At 42.1% G+C, this 22,578-nt stretch overlaps 2 protein-coding genes across 3 annotated transcripts; one reads left to right on the top strand and one right to left on the bottom strand.

Moving 5' to 3' along the window:
* Positions 1–1,565: 1,565 nt before the first annotated feature.
* On the bottom strand, positions 1,566–4,465 carry fkrp (fukutin related protein). Its single transcript, XM_026364149.1, has 2 exons — positions 4,112–4,465; positions 1,566–3,989 (listed from the first exon to the last, which is right to left on the bottom strand). The coding sequence occupies exon 2, from the start codon at positions 3,863–3,865 to the stop codon at positions 2,267–2,269; it is 1,599 nt and encodes a 532-aa protein (XP_026219934.1). The 5' UTR covers positions 3,866–3,989; positions 4,112–4,465; the 3' UTR covers positions 1,566–2,266.
* Positions 4,466–5,548: 1,083 nt separating this feature from the next.
* On the top strand, positions 5,549–21,639 carry strn4 (striatin, calmodulin binding protein 4). 2 transcript variants are annotated; one of them, XM_026372942.1, is made up of 18 exons: positions 5,549–6,042; positions 12,939–13,042; positions 13,207–13,283; positions 13,418–13,496; positions 13,671–13,856; positions 15,085–15,259; positions 15,370–15,526; positions 16,108–16,203; positions 16,615–16,736; positions 16,832–17,007; positions 17,155–17,202; positions 17,290–17,411; positions 17,514–17,681; positions 17,765–17,905; positions 18,001–18,099; positions 18,214–18,300; positions 18,476–18,664; positions 19,000–21,639. In XM_026372942.1, exons 1-17 carry the CDS (start codon positions 5,725–5,727, stop codon positions 18,643–18,645), a joined length of 2,325 nt encoding a protein of 774 aa, XP_026228727.1. In that variant the 5' UTR covers positions 5,549–5,724; the 3' UTR covers positions 18,646–18,664; positions 19,000–21,639. The 2 variants fall into 2 exon arrangements, with proteins under 2 accessions (XP_026228727.1, XP_026228736.1); XM_026372951.1 differs by having other exon boundaries at positions 5,725–6,042; positions 16,618–16,736.
* The last annotated feature ends 939 nt before the right edge of the window (positions 21,640–22,578 follow it).

Below are 22,578 nucleotides of genomic sequence, written 5' to 3'. Positions count from 1 at the left end.
AAAACTACATGTTTATGTAGTCACACATAAATTTATTTCAATCAAGTGGACTACACTCAGCTTTTTTTTCTTGAGTTTCTCTGGGTCGCCATCAAGATGAACCCAGCACCCCGTAAACACGAAAGTGAGGCCAGAACAGGTGTTGTGCCAAAAAGTGACTGTCTGCCAGAAACTGATTACCGTGCGTGGGAACGCGCACAGCCTCTTAAAGACGTATCTCCTGATCTATCGGAGACTACAGCTGCTTATTTGGGTATCAAACCGCCATAAAGTGCACAAACTGTACACTAAATATATCCTGGTAACAGCGATGGCATGTCTTTATAAAAATTTGAAGGTTTGAGGGAATTTGAACCAAATAATGGTAACAACAGTCAGAGGAACCCGCAGTCATGTAAAATGCTTTAAATCAGTCCTCTGTTGTAACTGTGATGTATTTAAACCTGTATGTCATGAATCCAGGACCCGTGCTGTTTAACGACAACACATTATTGTATCTTCATGTTTGTAAAGGTTCCCTACGTCTAAATGTGTTTTAAATGCCTTAAATTGTGCTAGGGTCTGCTTGAAACTACTCTACTGATGTGGACTACATATAAAACAAGAAAATCTCATGAGTCAGTGACTTTTCCTGCTCTGTGCTCTGCAGGATAAACCACTCAGTCCATTTAACCCCTTTCCATACCTCTCTAAGACCAAAAAGTGATTAAAGCCAATATCTTTTTACTAAAAGGTCTTTTTTGTCTCAGTTTAATTCTATTTCAGTCTTTTATTTTAAGAATTATTAAACATCTGATCCATTTTACACTTTCTATACCTCTCTATGACCAGTTAAACTGGTAAAATGCTCTTTTCACATTGAGAAAAATTAACTCCCCATATTTGGCTGCACTGTTGGGCTTGATATGTACATATGTATATACTGTATGTGGCTGCAACGCTACTGATCATTTGCACAGTAAGGAAAGGCAATTTCCCCAAAATGTTCATGCAGTAATAAATAATTGCAGAGTACTAATACTACTAAAAAACACACTAGATCATCTTATTACTACGGGGATAAAGACATAGGTCTTTGTTTTAATTTATTGTTAATCAGTCGCAGTGCAGTCCAATAAGCTTAATATATTTTACTTGTTTTAATGCAGTAAATACGGGCCTCAAATACTAGGAACACAAGATTCCTTATCACGGCCCTGATCATCAGTCCAGTAATGCTACCTTATTGTATCTATATCCACACTGCTGGGCTCTCAACACTCTCAACACACTCAACACTACAGTCACATATAATTACGTATGCAGCGCCTCCTAGTGTTCAAGAAGAATTGCAACAGCTATTGTACATTTTCTGTCTCCAAAGAGGAACTGGCAACAGAAAACACAGTAATAAACTAAGGGCATGAAACATTTTAAAATTGATTTTCGCCGCACGTGAAATACAGTGACACCTTGATACACAAATAACAACACTACTGGAATGATGTGCTGCCCTCAGGAGCTGTTGTGTTGTTTTAGGTGTGAAGCCTTTTTAAAAATGTTTTCTATGAAATAATCTAGTGAACTGAAATTTCTTTTCATTTAATGAGCACTCAGTAGTAACACACCACTGAGCAAACGGTTAATACACGTTTACACATTCAGTCGTTTTGATTTTCAGTGAAGATTAAAGACTCTTAATGAGGAACAACAGTGTTTCTCCTAGCCACATAGTTATTGCGTACCGAGTGGTATGAATTTACATAACATTCATCCATAAAATGTGCAAAACTGAAAACTTAAGTAATCAATGCAAAACAATTCGACATAGATACAATATGTACAAAAACCTACTAACAGTACTCTGGTATTTCATACAATACATTAGACCTTAAAACTCTTTAAAAAAAAAAAAAAAACATCTATCTAAAACTGTAGCTTTTAACATGAAACCAACATCAATATCATAAAAACAATTATCTTTACAGCAGTCACACAAACAAATTCAGTTTGCTATATGGTAAAACCAGTCTATGTTTAAGTTAAGCCTGACTTTACATCCAAATACTCATTATTGGAAGAAAGTAAAGTTGACTGGGCTTGTGATTATACTGCTAACTGCTGGTATACTGTATTTAAAGTAACAGCGATTTCCGCCATTTTGGCACCATATTAGTTTCCAGGCATTATCTCTTAAGCTGTTTTTCATGCAGGGTCAAAATTTTCTATGTTGGTATGCAAACAAATACAGTATGACATAAACTGGCTTCTGAGTCTCCATTAACTCTTACAATTTGCTTCTGTCGAGCCTCTTTTTTGCAGGGTTGGGGTACTGGGGGTTCTCAATCACCCCCTCTCCAAACTTGAGCTCCAGGAAGGCTCTGTGGTTGTTGGGGCCGTAGGCAGTGACGCCAGCAAACGACATGGGCACCAGTGGCTGAAGGAAGTGTTCTGGGAACTCCACATCTTGTTTGTGCTCCGTCCAGGTGTCTTTGGTCATGACGCCGTTACGTGGATAGAACGGCCACAGGTCAACGTGCAGGTGGTTTGCTTCGCTGTACTGAACTCTGTAGAAGTCTCCTTCCACTGCACGCTCCCATACGTAGCCATTAGCATCCACAAGAGAGCCTGAGTCCAGGTTCTTCAACTGATCACAGTTGGGTACATCTTCCAAGTAGATACCCAGGTCCACATCGTAGTCCCACGGGATGATGTCTTGATGTCGAACGGCGCCCAGCAGACTCCCTCCCTCTAGCCAGTAGCGCACACCTGAACTTTCCAGGATATTGATAACATACTTGGTGGTTTCCCTGAGTGCTCGCAGACAGCAGGGAGGTGTCCATCGATCCAGATAAAGGTAATCTGGAGTGTCATCTTGCACAGTTCCAAAGCAGCGGGGTGTCTCTTTACTGCAGCCGTTCCACTGTTCCTTTCCATCTGGCAACAGGACCCGCTTAAGACCAAAGCTCTTCATGAGCCTTCCAGTGGCCTCCTTCACTCGAGTGTCGGCCTTCCACTGGTTGTGAGCAGAACTGAAGAGGGGACGATGGTTTGCAGAAAAACAGGGGCTCTCCAGCAGCTTGACCTTCCAGCCTCTCAAGGCTGTCTGGACAAAGAGGGAGGAGAAGAGGGGCCGCCCCAAAGGGACTGAAAGATTAAAAAGATCCTCAGTATGAATGAGGACAACTGCATCTCCTTGTAAAGCTGTACACACACTCCCACTGCTCCCAGATGCAGCTGGTGAATATGTGGCTGTCCACTCTCTGAGGTTCACCCGCAGGTGAAGGCACTGTACAGCAGATCGAGCGAGCACCGGTGCAGCGACCAGCCTCACGGGCCCCCCACCCTCACCTTCCAACTCCCTAATCAGCCTCTCGATTGCCCGAGGTTGTTCCAACTCCACCCCATCGGGTACCAGTAGCACAAACTCTGTCTGCACATGGAACTCGGGCCTGTGAGCTTGTGGGGGCTGGTCTGGGCTGGGGGAGAGCACTAGAAGCCGAGCCCCCTCTGGAAGCGCCAGGGGAGGGTACGGAGAAGTGTCAGCCACAGCCAAGAAAGGAAGCTCAGGTCTCTGGTGGAGGAAGGAACTAGCCACATCCCCAACATAATTCTCAAAGTTTTCGAACTCCCGAAGGAGAACAGTCACACGCGGGCCACGACTGTGTCCCTCTGCTCCAACCATTCCAGGATCACCTCCAGCTCCTACAAGTGCTCCAAGACCTCCCTCGAAACCAGAGGCTGGTGGCGCAGCCCTTCTCGTGCCCCTGCCGACTTCCTTCCTCTTCTCCATCATTTGCTGCTGGGCCCGAGACACATAGTAGAGAATCAGGAGATTGATGATGATAGCGCCAGTTAACAGGCCCTGGCAGAAACTGATACGCATGGCAACTAATGTTTACTTTCCAGTTTCTATCAGGAGAAGAAATTAGGTTTTAATGAAGAAATCCAGCGGTGAGTCCTAGGGTACCCATTAAAGTAACAGTTGGGGAATGAGTGTAGAGGACAGCCTGTAAAAGACAGAAACAAACAACATAGTGATTGTGCTTTCCTTTCAAAAAAAGCTACCTTAAATGCAAAACTAGGAAAGCCATATGTCTGTGAAAGGTTTATAGTATTAATGGCAGCTCACCTTAGTTTGTCTGCATCCATTTTATTCCTTATAAAAGCATCCCAGGACATCATGCATGTGCCGTGTCTCCAGGCTTTAGCTACGTTAAGCTCATTAACCTTGTTGCACTACATTTGGTTTTGATGGTGGTCCATCTCAGCCAGCTCTTGGAGCAGGGGAGCAAAGCTGGCTTAATCGGTAGCTGCAAACACAGGGATTAATCTTCATTGTTAGCTAATGGTTGTTGCTGAAATTGAGTCCCCATTTTGTTTTTGCAACTCAGAGCAATCAAATCCCATCAGAATATGTAATTAATGTGTAGTTTAACGCAAATTTAACAATGAAATCCAACCACACGCATTGCTGTACTGCCTGCTGTCTATTACCAGCAGAAACAACACGAGCACTTCCGGTTCATACCCTCCACAATAAAAGGTCGATTTTTCTCTTTTTCTCTCTCTCTTTTTTATCTAACAAAAATTTGATTTCAGACAAAATTCATCCATTGCACAATAAAAACATTATTTATGGACTAAAATTCATCCCCACACTGCCATTTGGAATGGCTCAGCCACACACAGTACAGAATAGTGCAGCCTAGACTATAGTTTTTTGTTGTTTTGTTGTTTTTTTTTATTTAGTGCACTGTGTTTTTTTTTTATTTATTTATTCTTCTATTTCAACTAGGTAACTAGTGCATTATAATGCTCTTTTAGAATTGCTCTGTTTGCCTTGTATTGTATTTGCTTCCATGTTGTATATCTCAAATTGAATGTCTACATAAAAAGTTTGTAATTACACGCGCTTGTGTGTGTTTGCATGTTTTCTGGAAAAACTTTATTTTAGATTTTGCACATAGTGGTATGCATAATGATGGTGAAAATACAGATATTAGGTGGTGCGTGGCACCAGAGATGCGAATGGCTGGTTATTTCTTATTACAATAAAGTTCCTTTCCCCATTTTGGTACACTACTTGTGTGAAGTGCTAACTGAAAGTTGTTTTTGCTCACAAAAATATAGAAATATAAATACCTATGTTGTGGAAATTCAAACCGGAAAAACGTTGTGGAACTAGTTTCTTCCTTTACTCACCTCGTAGAGCCCGGCTCATAAAATGGCAGGAAATGCACTCCCCTTGCGACATGTTCATTTTGTACGGCGGCTGACACGGCTCTTTATTTGTCACCCTCACTGGGCTTTTCCAACAGCAAACACAAGGAGCAGGAAACGGATCAGACAAATACAAAATAAAGGTGTCAGACAAAATGTTGACGATTTCTTTTGGCGTATTTATTTACTAGACATATTTTGAGGTTATTTTAGCAAACGTTTGCAAGTAAAATCTTCAGTTAGATGTGTCTTATATGTAATAGGTAATTAAACAGCACACGATTATCTAAATGTGTGGCTTAGCTGTGTTTATGTTGAAGGGTTTGAAGCCGGAAGTGTAGTATTTTACCAACTGAATAGTAATTTTGCTCTGTGCGTGTGAGAAAAGGAAGAAAGGAGGGTATCTTATGGTGAAGTGCTGCTGGGTCGGAAGAAGGGTACGGGCTACTTTTGTATTATTATTGTTTGTGCTCTCGGCCCGTTTCCACCATTCTTATCCTGGCGAAAGGTTGAACGGTTAAAATGGAGGCGGACAGATCCGGTGGAGGACCAAACCCGAACTCCGGAGGCGGCAGCGGAGCGGGGCGCAACCCAAACGGGCCCAAAGCAGCACCGGGACAGGCGACATCAGCTGCAGCGACCGGGGCGATGGCAGCGGCAGCGGCGGCGGCGACAGCAGCAGCAGCAGCAGCAGCCATGCCGGGATCGTCGCAGCCTCGGGAGCCGCAGGACGGGGACTCGGGTATGACGCTTCCTGGGATCCTGCACTTCATCCAGTTCGAGTGGGGACGTTTCCAGGCCGAGAAATACCGCTGGGAGGCAGAGAGAGACGAACTCAGGGTAAATCTGTTTATCATCTAGCCTCCGTCTGCAGCGTTAACGCCACTAAAAGGCCAGTACGGACATAGCAGGAGCTCTTTTAGTGCTGCTTTGTGACAGCACACATGCCCTACAGCCACCCAGTCAGTTTCAGCATGACAAAATGCTAACGAGCTAACTACACTCCTCTTGCCGTGGTAGATGTGTTATTACTGGACAGTAAATGAAAATGTAGGACGTCTCAAACCTCCAGCTGCTGACCATCAACAGGCCAACAGCCACAAGTAGGATTAAACAGAAATTAAAAAGTATTTTTTAGTAGCTTTTGCCTGCAAATGGCCATACAAACTGTTCAGAATGATGTTTACCATGAGATTGGATACTAGAGGAGTATTTCAGTCTCCAAAAGCTAGTTATACAGTAAATAAAAGAGATAGGTACACTGAGTTTAGGTGTGGCTACCTTGGCGCATCTCCTTGATATTAATGCAGGTAAACATCAAACATATACCTGGACTCCATTCTGCATTTTTTTGCTATTTATAAAAGAAGCTGTTTGTAAGCAGACAACAGCTGGATGTTCATCCCAGACATGGACAAATCAAGTGATCCATGGCTGTTGTGATGTGGTTAAAGTGTGATGGCAGTGTCACACAGCAGCGAGGTCCCTTAGAAATCGCTGCATTTGAGCATATCTAAATGAGCAGCAATTGTGCAGACCTGATTGTCTTTAAATTAAGAAAACACCACAGTAAAATCAGGAATAGCACGATGGTAAGTGAGAGGGAGTGATCAGGGTGACCTTAGGACATGGAGTAGGCTCATTTTTCTCAACATGCACATCAGACAGCTTGTAGTGTCTACGCTAAATCTCAGCAGATACTGTTCTGTAGTAGAGTTCGCATCTGGCATGGAAAGGAAATCAACATTTTAAATTGAGCCCTGTCAAACGGATGAGTCAGAGGTGTGGTTTCTGAACATGGCTGATATACAAGTATGTGTTTAGTCTCAATCATTCATACTTTTTTGACTCTGATTATAGTCAGTGAATTATCATCATATCTTGAACTGATCTACCAAGTATCACTGTAGTAAATCCTGATTAAATATGAAAAAGGGCAATGCAGGATGAACTGCCACAAAAACATACAGCAAACACACGTGTTGTCTGACTTAATGTTGTTTCCCTGAAGGTCGTCAATTTGTCAATTTTGTCAATCTGTGAAATGACTAGAAAAATCAGTGTATTTGTGTGAGTCAATTCCATATAGATGCCCTTGGGCAAGGTGTGAGTCCCCTGATGGCCCCAGTGATTTAGAGGGCAACAGCAGCAGACAGAGGTTGTACTGTGAAACTCTCCTACATGCATGTTTGTAACTATGTGAGCAGAGCATTGCTGGGCAAAATTCAGCTTACTCATCAAATTGTGTCAGGATTCAGAAAGGTTAGGAAAACATACACACACATAAAGACGTTTTGCTCTGCAGTTGGAATGAAGAACAGTTCGCCTTTTCATTCCTGAACCCATAGTCGGTCTTTCTCCTGTAACCACAGTTTGCTTGTAATTAGGATAGAACTATCTCCTGGAGGTCATGAGCTTTACAAAACCACAGATAGGAAAAAAAAAACATGTCTGTCCCTCTCTTTTATCACTTTGCCCCTGAGTGTAACTTACGTATTTATAAATAGGAACATGATAAAATATGGATGAACAATAACAAACCGGCTGTGCTCGCTGCTTTTAGAGGCATGTGTGGTTAAACAAGGGAATGTAAGGCAGAAACAGGCCACCGCCGCGTCCAACGTGCTATTAGTGATTGTTATGGAACTTTGTTTGAATGTATGTATTTTCTGCACACGGTGTGGTTTCATGGGTACAATTAGCACCATGTCCTGTGCTGAGAGAAAGAGAGGACCACTGCAGTGCCAGACTGGAAAATTGACCTATCTTACATTTTGACACCCACAGGCCACAGGCCTCTGGCTTTTGTTGCCCACATGCTCACAGGGCTCTTAACATGCCAGCTAGGATGCCCTCTCACCATGTGCTAGATAGTTAGCAGCATACTGTACATGTGTCCATAAGTCTACTCACATACCACCTACACATGACATTTTGTGCTTTTAGGGAATTCATAGGAACAGTAAAGAAGCTGAAAATCTTTGCACCACCAGTATTTGACTGGGATTAACACTATCATGTTGTGAGTCTCTTTGTGTGACAGTGTGAATGTCTGTGTCTGTGGAATAGCGCACGCCTGTGAGACTGCAGCACATGTGCTGTCTCTGGAGTGTGTTTTCGGTGTGAATGGCCACCTGTGGTTCTGCATCTCCAGTGACAGGCTGGGAATGAAGGCCCGCCACTTCCCGCTCTGGGCCAGGTGGGTCCCAGCACGACCGTGGGACAGGTGGCAGTGGTCTTCAGACACACAAGAAGCTTCTTCCAATGTTTTATGTATCAAATGATACTACTACTGCACTGCGCCTGAACAAGCCTGTAGTAATTTGCTTGTTTTTGGCAGATCCTCATTATAATTTAATGGCCAAACAGACTGTGTAGCAGACAGCAGACAGCGAACAGAGTGACTACATTTATTCTACAGGTAGAAGAACAGACTTTTACCTGTGCCTGTTGCAATATTGTCCTTTTCAGATATTTAATTTTACTCAGAGTGTCAGTAGTTGTGAAGAATAGATGCAGAGGACATAACTTCCAGTTGAGTGTGGCCAAAGAGGCCCCTGGGTGCATATCTCTAATTAATAGCTCTGAGCTCTCAGCCATGACACACACATGACATCCATATGTAGTGCACTTTTACAGTCATGCCTCCTGCCCATGCAGACTTGTAGTGATAATTTTATGTACTAGTGTATTTTTATTTTTTATTTTGTCTTTTATCTTTACCTATCGTTCTATATGTAATTCACCTTAGTTTTTTCTCTGTGTATTTCACAGCCCTTTTCCTGGAATATATTCCATTTTTATTCAAACATTCATGACATGCATGACCTTCTTCTTTTTATTTTGCTTTCCAATGACTCTTAAGTATCTCCTAATCAAACTTGGGCAGCAAGCCCAACTATTTTGGATATCATTCCCCAGCTAAGTACCACACACACACACACATACACACACAGACTCACACAGCCACACAGCAAACTCAAATACACGCTATGAAAACACACTGTCCCAGAAAAGTTGCTCTACTTGTTGGCTCATGGGGATGAAGGGATGAGAAGATGGAGGGTGGCCAGTTGAAGGAAGAAATCTGCCCTTGACCCTGTTCTGCAGCTAGAAGAGAGGGACTGATAGAATAGGCTAAATGTGTCAGCCCTCCATGCTACAACAAACCGTGGAAAGGTCAGCGCAGTGGGCCATATGGAAGGAAAACCAACCCACAGGAAAAAGAGCTCAGATGGCACGGCAGGTCTGCCTGCAACAATATCCCTTTGTACTTCAGGCTTTGATAATTTGTTAGCTTAATACAGAGGAGACAACCACATTGTCAACATTTGCAGGATTAAATTCAGTTACACCCAAAAGACTAACTGACTTTGTTACTGCTTTAAATCCATTTTGCTTTCTTTAGAAATATTGTGTTGTCTTTCAACCTGCTGCCTGACAACTGTGGTGACTGTCTCATCTACTTCGGCTCTTATTTTAAGGGTCTGTCTCTTGATGAGAACACCTTTGGTGGCTAGTGAATGGACTGCCTTGTCTCATGTCTTTGGCCCGTGTCCCACAAGCGAGTGAAAACAAGCATGTCCCTGTCTGAACCAGGCAAAGGGCAGATTAACAAAGACTAGTATAAGCTGGAAACGGTACGAATGTAATCATCTTACTCTGATGAAACAATCTTATTAAAAATGGTAGATGCTGCTTAGTTTGGAAACTTAATTGTATCCATTGGTCTTCCACTGTCAAAGGGAAATGCTGTAGAAAAGTAATGCAAATAATCAATTCAGACAGTGGTTAGATTTTGTGAACCCTTTGCAATGACCCGGTTTTCTGCATTAATAGCTAATGAAATGTGATCTGACCTTCAACCTTCAAACCTAAATGAGAAACAGTGAAAGTTACCTACATGTTTAGAATCATTTTACTGTTGTATCACCAGAAATTGTTCTGATCTGTGGCTAGCACACGGCCACTCTGACATTACCTTGCAAGAAAACTTAATAAACAACCCTCTTTCCTCTCGATGATGAAGCTGTCCAGGCCCAGACGCAGCAAAGCCCCAAATCATGATGCTCCTGCCACTGTATTTCACTGCTGGGATGATGTTTTTATGTTGGTATGTGCTGCCTGTGTTATGCCATACATGGTGCTGTGTGTGTGTTCCAAAACAATTTTACCTTCGTTTCACCATTGCTCATAAAGTTTTAGTGTTGCGGAGTGTCAACTCACTCCTTGGCAAACCTTAAGCACAAAGTGATGTGTCTTCATTAGAAAGCAGAATATTGCTCTGTGGTGTCCTTGGCAGGACACTGTGCTCCATGAACCCATGCACCCTGATTTGCACACAGCAGAATCATGAACGATATTTTTCACTGGTCTTCTTAGCTTCTTAAATGAATTAAAAGTCTTTAGTATTATTGATATATACATTTCATTAGTTATTTTACTTACTTTAAAGACCTACAATTTTTTTGGAGTTAGGTGTTAAGCAAGTACGTAAGGTTTTAGGGTTGACAAGCAAACTTTAGTTATCTCCAGTTATTCCTTTAAGACTTTAGCTGTTACCATTCATTAATATTTTTCTGTGGATGATGATAGACGTCTACAATCTCTGAGATTTATTTGTAATGGGGAATCAGTCATTCTTGATTGAAAAACTTGTGCTTCACATACTTTGTCCAACCTACATTGTGAATGTTTAATGCATCAGGAAAGGCCATTCCTACAGTGTGTTATGTGTACACATGCAGCCCTGTGAATTGGCCAACAAAGCACCGTCAGGGATTTTTGGGTACCAGTGAAAACTTGTTCCTCTAGGAACATGGCACGGTGTTGGTGCACAGAGGTGCGATAGTTATCTGCCTGTGAGCAGGTTGTAGCTCGTCCTTGTGTGAGTAGGAGTAGAAATGCATTCCCTCCCTGTAAAGGATGAATCAGACACGTTTAAGTGACAAGTGATAACTTCACCTTTCAGTAGAAATCGGTGAAGAGCTCACCATCTGTGTATCTGCAGCCAGTTGTGACGCCGTCAGCTCGGCTTTTGGCCTGTGCCTGAAAATTACGCTTTCACTAATAAAACACTGATTAGTTAGTACACAGAGGATTCTGTGTTAACATTTGAGTACAGGGCGCCTCATATTGCATGTGAATTGGGCTGGTTTGGATTTCTGGTTGACTCACATCAGGCCCCATTTTTAGAACAGTTGAATCTTTCAGCCATTTACAGCATAGGAGGAACGATTCTTTCTCCTTGTGTGCAATGAAGAAATACGCAATGACTTCTTTGTGCAGCTGGAAATGCTCGGCTAACTAGCTGCCATTGCAGCTAACCCTGCTTTCATCAACCACATAACCACAGCAAATGATATATTATTATACAGCTGTTTATACAAAGGCTTATTTATATAGCTTCAGCTTGTGAAATAAATGAATAATGAATAAAAAGTGCTCTGTGCACATAAATATATTAATTTCATTAGTTAATTTAAGGATCCCACTGATTCTCTGAGGTGAGGTGTTAAGGAGCTGCGTAAAGGTTTTTGCCAGCCTGGTAGGTTATACCTGTAGTGTTGACACATAAGCTTTGACAGTTATCTCCACAATTCTCCAGTAAGCATGTAAAATCACATTGCAGTAATCAGGATTACTCAGCAGCAGTGGCAGCAGTAGTAGCAAGGTTTGCTTGGCAGATTATCCTGTGTTCCACTGGCCCTGCTAGCTGGTTACATGACTGTGTGCTTTCCTGGGTGATTGACTACCCTCTCAAGTAGACCGAGTGCCTGCCCCATGAGATAGTGTTTTTAGGCTGTTCTACTTTTGCAGAGCTGCGTAAGCGTGTGGGAGCAGACTCGTGGACACAGACAGGGGCGTGCAGAGGAGAAATGGACTGTAAAACAAGCGGTATTAACGCTTCAGCACTACTTGGCACAGGGAGAGGGAGGACAGAGAGAGAGTGAAACTGTTATATACACAATCACCTGCATGCAATTCCTGAGAGCAAAAACAGGGCTAGACCTTTCTTTAGCGTCCCCTGTGTCTGGAGTCACTTGTTCTTTTTCTTGATCAATTTTCTCCTCCAACCAATAGAGGAAGAAAAGTTTGCTGCCTGGTTTAAGCTAGACTAACTCTTTCTCACGAACTCCAGCAGCCCTTTCACTGTTTTGTCTTGCCATATGATGTATTTGCCGAGGGAAGACCTTGCCTCCTGTTAGTCCTCATAAAAACCTGAGTCGTCACTCCCTCATTATCACATTTTATCTCCTGACAAATTCCTTAAATTTTTTGACAAATGACAAGAATGAGCAGTGAGCATCTCTTTCCTCAAGGCAAGAATTTTATCAGCTTGGTGAGGAAGGAAACGAGAGAAGGAGCACACAAAGGAAGGATGTGTCTTATATTGGTATATGAATTAGGCCGGTCTGCCGTTTTCCCTGTCTTTAGTTGGACAGTGAGGCCTTAGTTGTGATGAAGTGAAAAATAAGAGCCCTGTTCCACAACCCTCTGCTTACTCCTCTGGGTTCCTTGAAGTCATGTTTGCTATGCATGTCACGTAAAACTTTTTTCCTCCACCGTCTCACGGACTCTGATATCAAGTGCTCTGCTCTCTAATCTTAATTGAATTAATTTCAGACAGCAGAGGCAGGATGTCACATCGGACTTGATTTTTCCTTTTATGTATTTTCATGTGTGTGTGTGGCCTTTGTGCGCTCCTTAACTTCGTGTGTGTGTGTGTGATTCAGGCTCAGGTGGCGTTCCTACAGGGCGAAAGGAAAGGGCAGGAGAATATGAAACAGGACCTGGTGAGGCGGATCAAAATGCTGGAGTATGCTCTAAAACAGGAGAGGTAAGACAAATGCCAGGAAACTCCTTCCTACTGTCCTTGTCTCCTTGTGTCCGTCATCCGTTCGTTCGGCCTTCCTAATGGCTCTCATGCTTTGGGCATAGTAATTTGACGGCAAAACATTTTCTCACATGCCGCCCTCATGTGGCTTTTTTGTGTTGTTGCAGGGCTAAGCACCAGAAACTGAAGACAGGAAATGAGCAGAGTCCTGGAGACAAGAAACCAGAGACTGAGGCAGACCTTCGTACGTGTACTCAGTTTGAAAATATACTGTTATCCACTGCTGTTGCTGCTGCTGCTCAACTCAGAGTTTCTTTCCTCTTTTTCCTTCTCATGCCTTGCTATTGCATCACTATTGACACATCTATTTTTTTGTAGTTCCCAATGGGCCAGCTGAGTCAGACTCTGAGCCAGCCAATCAGATGTCCTGGAAGGAGGGACGTCAGCTACTACGCAAGTAAGGCCCCTCCATCATCTCTTTTTTTTTTCTTTTCAAATCTCATTACCATACTCGTGGTCTATCTGTACGTTATCTGTGGTTTTGAACTTGTGATCTACACCAGAAGGATTAAATGTTTATGAGTGTAGTTGTATATTACCATGGTCTTTTTTTTTTTTTTTTAATATCTAGATATCTAGAGGAAGTGGGCTACTCAGACACCATCCTAGATATGCGGTCTAAGCGTGTACGTTCCCTGCTGGGACGAAGCAGCCCCGAGTCTAATGGACCCCCACCCAGTGAAACCTGTCTAGAGCCTGAGCCACAGGCAGGCGGAGAGTCCATGTTGGTCAGACAGATTGAGGAACAGATCAAAAGGTGAGACTGAGGAAGTAGAGGCTCTCTCTCCTTTTGCTGTTCCTCCACAGACACAGTGGTGAACATACCGCAGCCAACACCCACAGTTTGCAACATAAGGCATAAGTGTTGTGAAGCTAAAGATTCACTCTTTCCTTTTGTTCTTGAGTAAATTACTTTAACATTTAACACATTGAACTTTTCATACCTAGCTAGTGACTGTGGTGGTAAAAGTACACATGCACAATAATCAGCATACACTCACTGGCCACTTTATTTGTTACACTTGCACAGCAAGCAGCTCTGCCATGAATTCTCTAAGTCCTAAGTATTTGCTCTAAAAGTGAAGTATGAAAGGACCACTAAGAAATCACTGTATTTTAAACGGTGTGGAATTTGATGTTGTTACATGAATTAATCTGGTCTAGATTTGTTCGACAAGCCTTCAAAGGCAAAAGTACTGGCAAAGAATATTCATAGTAATCAATAAAGTTCAAAGATCTGTTACTATAGAGACTTGATGTGGAACAAAAAGAGCAGCTGGTAAAGATAGATCGGATTTAAATGTAATAGGAACTGAAGCTGTCAAATAAATGTAGTGGGGAAAAAGTAAAAGTCTAAAATTGAAGGTAAAATTGAAATAAAAGTTCATAGTGCAAAGTTGTACTTATGTACAGTACATGAGTAAATGTACTTGTTACTTACCAACTCTGGTACATAACTGCATGATTTTTTTCCACCAAATAAAATAATAAAAATCATTCATTGCTGTTGAATATTAATTACTGTTCACTTTGGCCTCACATTGAAATGTTATGCTTCATTAATCTAGGTCGATTGAGTTCAAAAAGTAGTTCATGTACAACTCTGCGGTACAGAGTGGGCTTTCCATAAATACACCTTCTGACATGTATCTCTTCTACAACACTGGTTAGGGAATTTTAATGAGCAATATACTGCTATGAATGGTGGTGTGTTAGAAATGACATGGGGATTTATTTGTCCAGCATGATCTCCTTAAGATAAAGTCGAGAGGAAATGTATAAATCAAGGAAAGTTTTATTACAGTAGCTTGCTCTTGGTTAGAAAAGAAAAAGATAATGCTCCATAAAACTCACAGTTGATAGCCTCATAATGTGGTGTTATACAGTGGAATTGAGGTCGTCCTGCCTCCTACTGTAATGGATTGTCCTAAATAATTCAGTTTAGCATGCGGTGGAAAGATTGTAACGTATACATCTGTTTGCAGGAACGCCAGCAAGGAAAGCACTAAGGAGCGACTGGGGGGCTCGGTGCTGGACAAGATCCCCTTTCTGCATGGCTGTGAGGATGATGAAGATGACAGCGATGAGGAAGATGACTTCCAAGGCATGGCCACTGACTGCATCGATGGCCCGCGCAAGAACAAAAAGTCACGTGCAAAGGTGGGATCGAAGATGAGAATGACTACAGTAATGACAAATATCAATCTACAAACTCAGTTCTTGACTTCCCAGATGTTTAACTGTGCTCTCTGCTCTGTTCTTGCGTCCAGATGGGTTCAGAGCCCATGACCACAGACCTAGACCCCGAGGATGAGGAAGACGAAGATGACTCGGAAGACGCCCTCAGTGAATTTGACTTCCTGGGATCAGGGGAGGATGGGGAGGGGGCGGGAGAGGCTCGGATCTCGGGGGACGGACGGGAGTTAGGTATGCTGTTGCCATAGCAACATCATCAGCACCAGCACTGCCAGAATCACTGCCACCAGTGTATCTGTCTCTTTTTCCCACCACTTCCTCTTCTTGTTCACCTTTTTTTAATCTTTTACTTCTCATTGTGTCTAGAATCTCTGCTTGTCAATAAAACCAAACCTCTTTTCCCAACCACCCGTCTCTCTGTCCTGTTTCACAAGCTGTCTGTGACTCTTTATGGCTGTGTAGCTGTCATCTTTGTCTCTAGATGTGTTTTCTGTGGTCCGGGGTCATCTCAAAGTTTATCACGCATGCTGCCTTCTTTTTTTTTTTTTTTTTTTTTTTTAAAGTAGGCCCACATTTCATTCTTGCAGCCACATTTCCACTGTAGCCCTATGCTTTTATTGCTTCGTCCACTCACAAACAGAGTTTTAAAAAGTATATTGGTCTGCATTATGTAATTTAAATATGAAGTCTACATTTTTTCCTCTGTCAACATTCACCTGTCTCTCATCTGTCCGTGTGTTGGCCCCATCTTTCGTCCTCTACCTCTCTGCATGACTGGATGTTACGCATCTTTCTCCTGTTGCTTGGTTCAGAGAACCGCAGGAACAAGTTACAAGGCATGATGTCGGACTTCCCCCCTAAACCTAGCACATCCCCCACTGTATCGGGACAGGCTCGCTCAGGTGAAGGTAAGGCTCCCTCTCCACATATACCCTACAGAAAACGACATCTCCCAAATACTATAACTCATCCTCTCCTGTATCTGATCTGCATCTAAACTACAATCCTATGTGATCCTATAGTTTAGACGCTGAAAGAGACGTGGAAATCTTAAATTTAAATGTTGCCTTGTCGCAGTTTCGTCTAATTTTGAAACTTGCGTAGGGGTAAAGTTACTTGTTCATCTATATATCTATTTATCTATATATAATATGTCCTCTGGTACACAGTGTGGGAGTAAGGAAACCGGATAAATGGATTTTTGCCATGGATATGTAGGACTTAAAGCTATATTGTAGTTATGTCAACCTGTATTTAAAGTGCCGCAATGTTTTGTCAGAGTGCAGTAGTAACTCTTGTGTTATTCCACCTCCACCCAGCAGGTGGCGCCCTTGGTTTCTCCTCTGATGTTTTTATAATGGATGCTGTTGGAGGAGGAGATATGAACCTCGGGGAACTGGCTGATCTCACTGTTGCCAACGACAATGATCTCTCCATGGATGTAATTACACATTTGTTTTCGTTATTGCTTCTCATATAATACAAACCTACAAAAAACCCACTCAAAACCTGTGTTTGAAACCTGTGTCCTGTCAGATGCAGGATAACAGAGAAGAGTTTAAGAAGACATGGAACCCTCGCTTCACACTACGCAGCCACTTTGATGCCATCCGCGCTTTGACCTTTCACCCCAGCCAAGCGGTGTTGCTCACAGCCTCTGAGGATGGAACACTAAAACTGTGGAACCTCAACAAGGCCATGCACTCTAAAAAGTAAGAGCCAGACAGGACCAGGCATTTATTTATAGCACACTTACTATATGTACAAAGGCTTTCTGTGGAAGCAGCAGTAGAACGCGTAACATGCAAATGTAAAATCGACCAAAACAACTTTAAAAAAAATTAGTATTCCCTCCACAGGAATGCAGCTTTGGATGTCGAGCCCATCTACACATTTAGAGCGCACAGGTGAGTCCAAATACAAATTCACAGCATGTGTACAAACCTGTCATTGACAGACACAGGTCATCGATGCCTCTCTTTTCGTTTGTCCAGCGGCGCTGTTCTGTCATTGACCATGGGCGAGGATGGAGAGTCCTGCTACAGTGGAGGTCTGGATGGAACCATCAGGTGTTGGAAAATGCCAGACCTCAATGTGGATCCTTATGATAACTATGGTCAGTTATTCTCAACTGAAGATGTAGCTATCACCAATAGTGATAACATACTACTCCAGTTCAGAGGTGAATTAGCGGCTTCTAACGTTTTTATCCATGCAGATCCCGGCATCGAAAGCAGTGTACTAGCAGGCCACGAGGACAGCGTTTGGGGTCTGACCTACTCTGCAGCTCACCACCGTCTTGCCTCATGCTCAGCCGATGGCACCATTCGTATCTGGGACCCTCAGAACTCAGCTCCCTGTATGTCTGTCTTCAATAAGGAGAGAGGTAGGCATCCGTGCTGAATGTGCAGATTTGCTTTTGCATTATGTCCATATCCTCAAACATCATCGTGTCCCGTCTTCCCCCAGAGCACGGAACACCCACCTCTGTGGCCTTCGTGGCCACTGACCCCAGCCAGGTGGTGGTGTCGTTTGACGGTGGTGAGACGCTGTTCTATGACCTCAACACAGAGCAGAGCGTCACCGCCCTAGAGACACAGACTAAGGATGGTATGTCCTGGACTTGATGAGAAATATCTCATATTGACAAAACGTTAAAATAAATAAGATAAATTAAAATCCAATGTTGTGGTTTGTCTTTGCAGGCAGCGAGCTGATCAACCGCGTGGTCAGTCACCCATCTGAGCCCGTCTCCATCACTGCACACGAGAACCGCACCATCCGCTTTCTAGACAACAAGACAGGTATCTGCAGGAGCTGTTTTATTTGTACTGGTCACTTGTTCATTTTCTTTGTGGACTTAACCTGGAACGTGAATTGTTCAAAACAAACTTGCCTGTTGTTGTTTGTTTGTACAGGTAAAGTTGTCCACTCGATGGTGGCTCACCTGGATGCAGTCACCTGTCTTACTACAGACCCTAAAGGCACTTACCTCATCTCTGGCAGTGAGTATCACATAGTTTTACTGTGTCCCTGTTTAACTGGACATATTATTGGACTTCTTATTCTACTTATTCCAGTAGTGTAATGCACTGCAGAAGGAGCTCTACAAGGAAGTGCACCTTCTTTAGCAGTTTAAAAAGATTCAATAGTGTTCTTCTCTGTCTCTGCCCCACACAGGCCACGACTGCTCGGTGCGCCTGTGGATGCTGGACAACAGGACGTGCGTGCAGGAGATCACAGCCCACAGGAAGAAGCACGACGAGGCCATTCATGACGTCGCCTTCCACTCCTCCCAGCCCTTTATCGCTAGCGCTGGCGCAGATGCACTTGCCAAGATCTTTGTCTGACGTCACTGTTGTCATTCTGGTGAGATGGGTGGGGTTTGTGTGTGCGTGTGTTCACCATTTATTACTCACACAGTGGGGACCAAAATTTGTTTGCACATTCACTTTCTGTGGATATTGCCTTCCTTGAGAGGACCAGACGGATGTATATATATGTATATATGTATATATATGTGTATATATACATATATATACATATATATGTGTGTGTGTGTGTGTGTGTATATATATATATATGTGTATATATGTATATATATGCTGTTATATATTTGTAACAGCAGCATATAAAAAGAATAATATGACAAAGGCAATGATGTGATGGTCTAACTTTGTTAACTTCCGTTTTTTTGTCCTTAGAGTCCTTCAACTACAACTGGGCCAAAAGAGACTGAAGACTAAAGCAGACAAAACTCACCGTCTCTGTCTGTCACACACCCACACACACATAGAACCACAGAAACACTTGTCCTGCACCCCACTGGCTGGGTCATCGCCACAGGACGTCACCTCTCCTCAGTTCCTCACTGTTTTCTGATGCCTCAGTGACTTCTTGTAATACTAATCACACTGCTTTTTTATAACTTTAAAATACTGGCTGTCTGTTTGGATTAACACTTTTATACACTACAATTCTCTGTTGTGCTTCTTTTTTTTTTTTTTTCCAGTCTGCCTACGGTTATTACAAAGCACTGTGTGTGTGCGTATTTGTGCGCTTGAACTGCTGACACACTACCCACATTTCATGGAGATCCACCAAGGAAGCACTCACACAGCAACAGTACATATGACTCACAAATGCTTTTTATTTTTTTTATTTTTGTTTTACTTTTATTTATAGTTGGCAAAATGCTTGTGGCTAACATACATATGTAGGCATGAATTTAAACAGTATCTGTTCCCATTGTTGGCAGAAAACATCTGACCAACCTCTGCATCGGGAATCAATGTATTACATTCCAAAGACTCCAGGGGTAGAAATTGTGTGCATGTGTGTGTGTGTGGTGTCATATTAGGGGCTGAAGAATGTTCGTTTTACTTAGTTGTGTATGTGAGATGTGAGAAACCAGTGTTTGACAAATAGCTTTAATTTCAACTTTATCGCCAAGACACCAACTGAATATAAACATCATGAGAGCACCATTCAAGTCTGGAGACTACAGGGGTGTGAGGCCAGTCAGCAAGTGACACACATTGTGTCATTTGGTGCTTTATACTGTACAGCAGAGAGAGTGCGAGCGTGTGCTCGTATATGCACTAGTTAAGTCACGGTGCTATGAAAGACCTTGTCAGTCTCGAGTCAGAATCAGGGACCTGTTCTTGTGTGTTTGTGTGTGTCTGTGTGTACATATGAGACAGAGAGACTGTGTTCCTCACTCATCGGGCTTCAGATGTGCATTAAGTGAATCAAATTTTTTTAATGACATTTGTTAACCGTGGTCACATTTCAGAACGCTCACTGTTCATGTTTCTCAATAGAGGGATCTGATTAGCTTCGGCTCAGGCCTGAGGAGTGTGCAGAACTCATGATAAATATATTACTGTGAGGACTACCTGGACTGAAACAGTGTCCTGAGATGAGACTTCAACTTGTCTGTGTTTATTTTAGGTCCAAACTGCTTGACAAGTGAGGTCCCCTCTTGTTGCGCATCGGTTGCACAGTAGCACATTACAAAAAGAGCTAATGATGTAAAGCTGACCCTCTCTTTCTGAGGAGCCATGCTGGGAGAACTAGCTCCAGGGGGAAAAATACAATAAGGTCCATTTTAAATTCAGCTACGTTGGTCATGTCGGAGAGGAAAATGAGTGGAACCGTTGTTCCTTTGATACACCTCACGTCTATCTTCATTTGTGTTCTTCATTTACTGGACTTCGACATTACTGCAGGACACTTGTTTTTGTTGTTTGCTATGGTAAAAGTTGCCCTTTAACAGCTGATCTGACTTCAAATTACTTGACTGGTGGTTTGATGTTATTTCCTCAATAAAATCAGTTAGTTAAGGGGCACTGTACAGCTATTCAAGACGACAGGGTCACACTAGAGGCCAACGGCCCCTCCTAACGGTTCCACTGGGAACACTAGCATTCATAGTTTTCTAAAACAGGGTGGTGGACTATTGTCTGACAATAGATTAGAAGATATTTCGCTGTACAGCTTTTCAACCAGGTGCAACTACGTTACTGTACTGCTGCTGGGCACAGCGTCATGTGATCACATTAATTCACTGTTTGGCTCCACCTTGCACTACATCTAATAGTGGATGCTTATGTCTAGGAGTGGTCATGAACAGACAGGGTGCTGAGATAACATTTGCAGGTATTTTCTATACAATCTGGAGTAAATATGAAGTTCTTTTCACTCTGTCCCATCTCTGAGAATGATGACAAATCAGTATGACACATCGAAAAAGAAAAGGAAACTGAAAAGACAGAGGTTGTAAATGATGACTAGAGATGCCATAGTGTGCTGTAAATGTCCATCATTTGCTTGTTTTTTTTTTTTTCTTACATTTCTTTTCTTTGATTATGAATATGATTATAATTAAGATGTAAAAATACTGTAGTATCATAAGTGAATCATTCTTCCTTGCTAGGCATAGAACTTGCTTGTGATTGATAATGGAAATGTATAACTATAAAAAAAAAAAAAAAAAAAAAAAGCAAAAAACAAAATGATTAAAAACATGAAAAATGAAAATATGTACAAAAAAAAAAAATCTGTTATCAGTCAGAGGCCAAGGTAAAGGACTCTCATTTCTTTGTGTTTTTATTTTTTTATTAGCAATTTATCACTGTGTGATATTTTGTACATCATATTAAGCTGTATTCAAACTATTTCCTCTAACTACAAGGGATAAGAGACCTGCTTTTTATTAATTTTGTTTTATTATATATTTTTGAACTGCTTTCTAGCTTGTATCAAATGACTTTCTCTTTTTGTTTACGGGTCCCCTGTTGTATGTCATTAAGGAAGAAAAAATGAAGATTTTGTACAGTGAATTTGTTGTTGTCATTCTTGCCTCCTAGTGATAATGGGCTTTCTTAAAACAACTGCAGCAGTGGAATACTTCAGATTCAGTATATTCAGCCAACCAAAATGAATCCCTTCTGGCCACTCAAGCTATGACCTTTTCAGTAACTCCATTAATATATTTGGTGTTTTCAGAGCATGTATCGTACTAGTATATAGTCTTGTTCCCTAAATGGGATTTGTAATAATTTAGTATCTTGCTAGAAACTGATGATATGCTGACTTAGTTCAAAAATGCTGGATCCTACACTTCCCATAATGCAACTAAGTAGTAACAGTAAGTCCTCAGAAATGATTAATAAACTAATATTGAGGTCTAAAACTGATTTTTAAACTTGTTTGATGCAAATGTTGGAATTTAGTTTCCTTCTTAGGCTTAATACCCTTGTGTTTGTTATAGCTGCTGTTTTTTGTCCAACGTTAATATGAGATTAAATCTCATAAAAAACGATGTCAACAAAGCAGAACTCATTGAGAGTTCATTGTTCCCTGTCAAACTGCTGTAGACCACAGGAAACCTTGCCCTCTCGTGGTGGAAAGTAGAATCCTTGAGAACATACCATGCAGCTGCTGAGTTAATCATGTTTCTTATCACTATTTCAGCAGAGCCTTAATTTCTTTTAAGGCATTGCAAAGTGCTTCATAGAGGGAAGCACGACGTAATGGCCCCAGGAAGAAGGTAAGCTGAAGCTGATCAACTTGTATGTGGTTAGTGAGTTTCAGCATCACCATCTAGGGAGTTTTTCATGACCAAATGTGGAACATCACAATTTTCATTTGCATTGTTAGTGGTGCAGAGTCACTGCCATCATGATTAGAGTGGTAACTAAGCGTGCACTATTTCACTATTTCCTTGTGTGCAAAGGAAAAAGTAGGCAGGAAGTACATTTTCACAGAGGAACAGAACA

Source organism: Anabas testudineus, chromosome 13 (assembly GCF_900324465.2).
Source record: "Anabas testudineus chromosome 13, fAnaTes1.2, whole genome shotgun sequence".
Lineage (NCBI taxonomy): Eukaryota > Metazoa > Chordata > Actinopteri > Anabantiformes > Anabantidae > Anabas > Anabas testudineus.
Note: the sequence above shows the minus strand (reverse complement) of the source record. Positions and strands in the feature narration are given on the sequence as shown.

Coding starts and splice junctions, on each gene's coding strand:
- fkrp (XM_026364149.1), bottom strand. CDS start 3,865: ATGCGTATCAGTTTCTGCCAGGGCCTGTTAACTGGCGCTATCATCATC.
- strn4 (XM_026372942.1), top strand. CDS start 5,725: ATGGAGGCGGACAGATCCGGTGGAGGACCAAACCCGAACTCCGGAGGC. Junction 6,043..12,938: donor CAGAGAGAGACGAACTCAGG/GTAAATCTGTTT, acceptor TGTGTGATTCAG/GCTCAGGTGGCGTTCCTACA. Junction 13,497..13,670: donor GGACGTCAGCTACTACGCAA/GTAAGGCCCCTC, acceptor TTTAATATCTAG/ATATCTAGAGGAAGTGGGCT.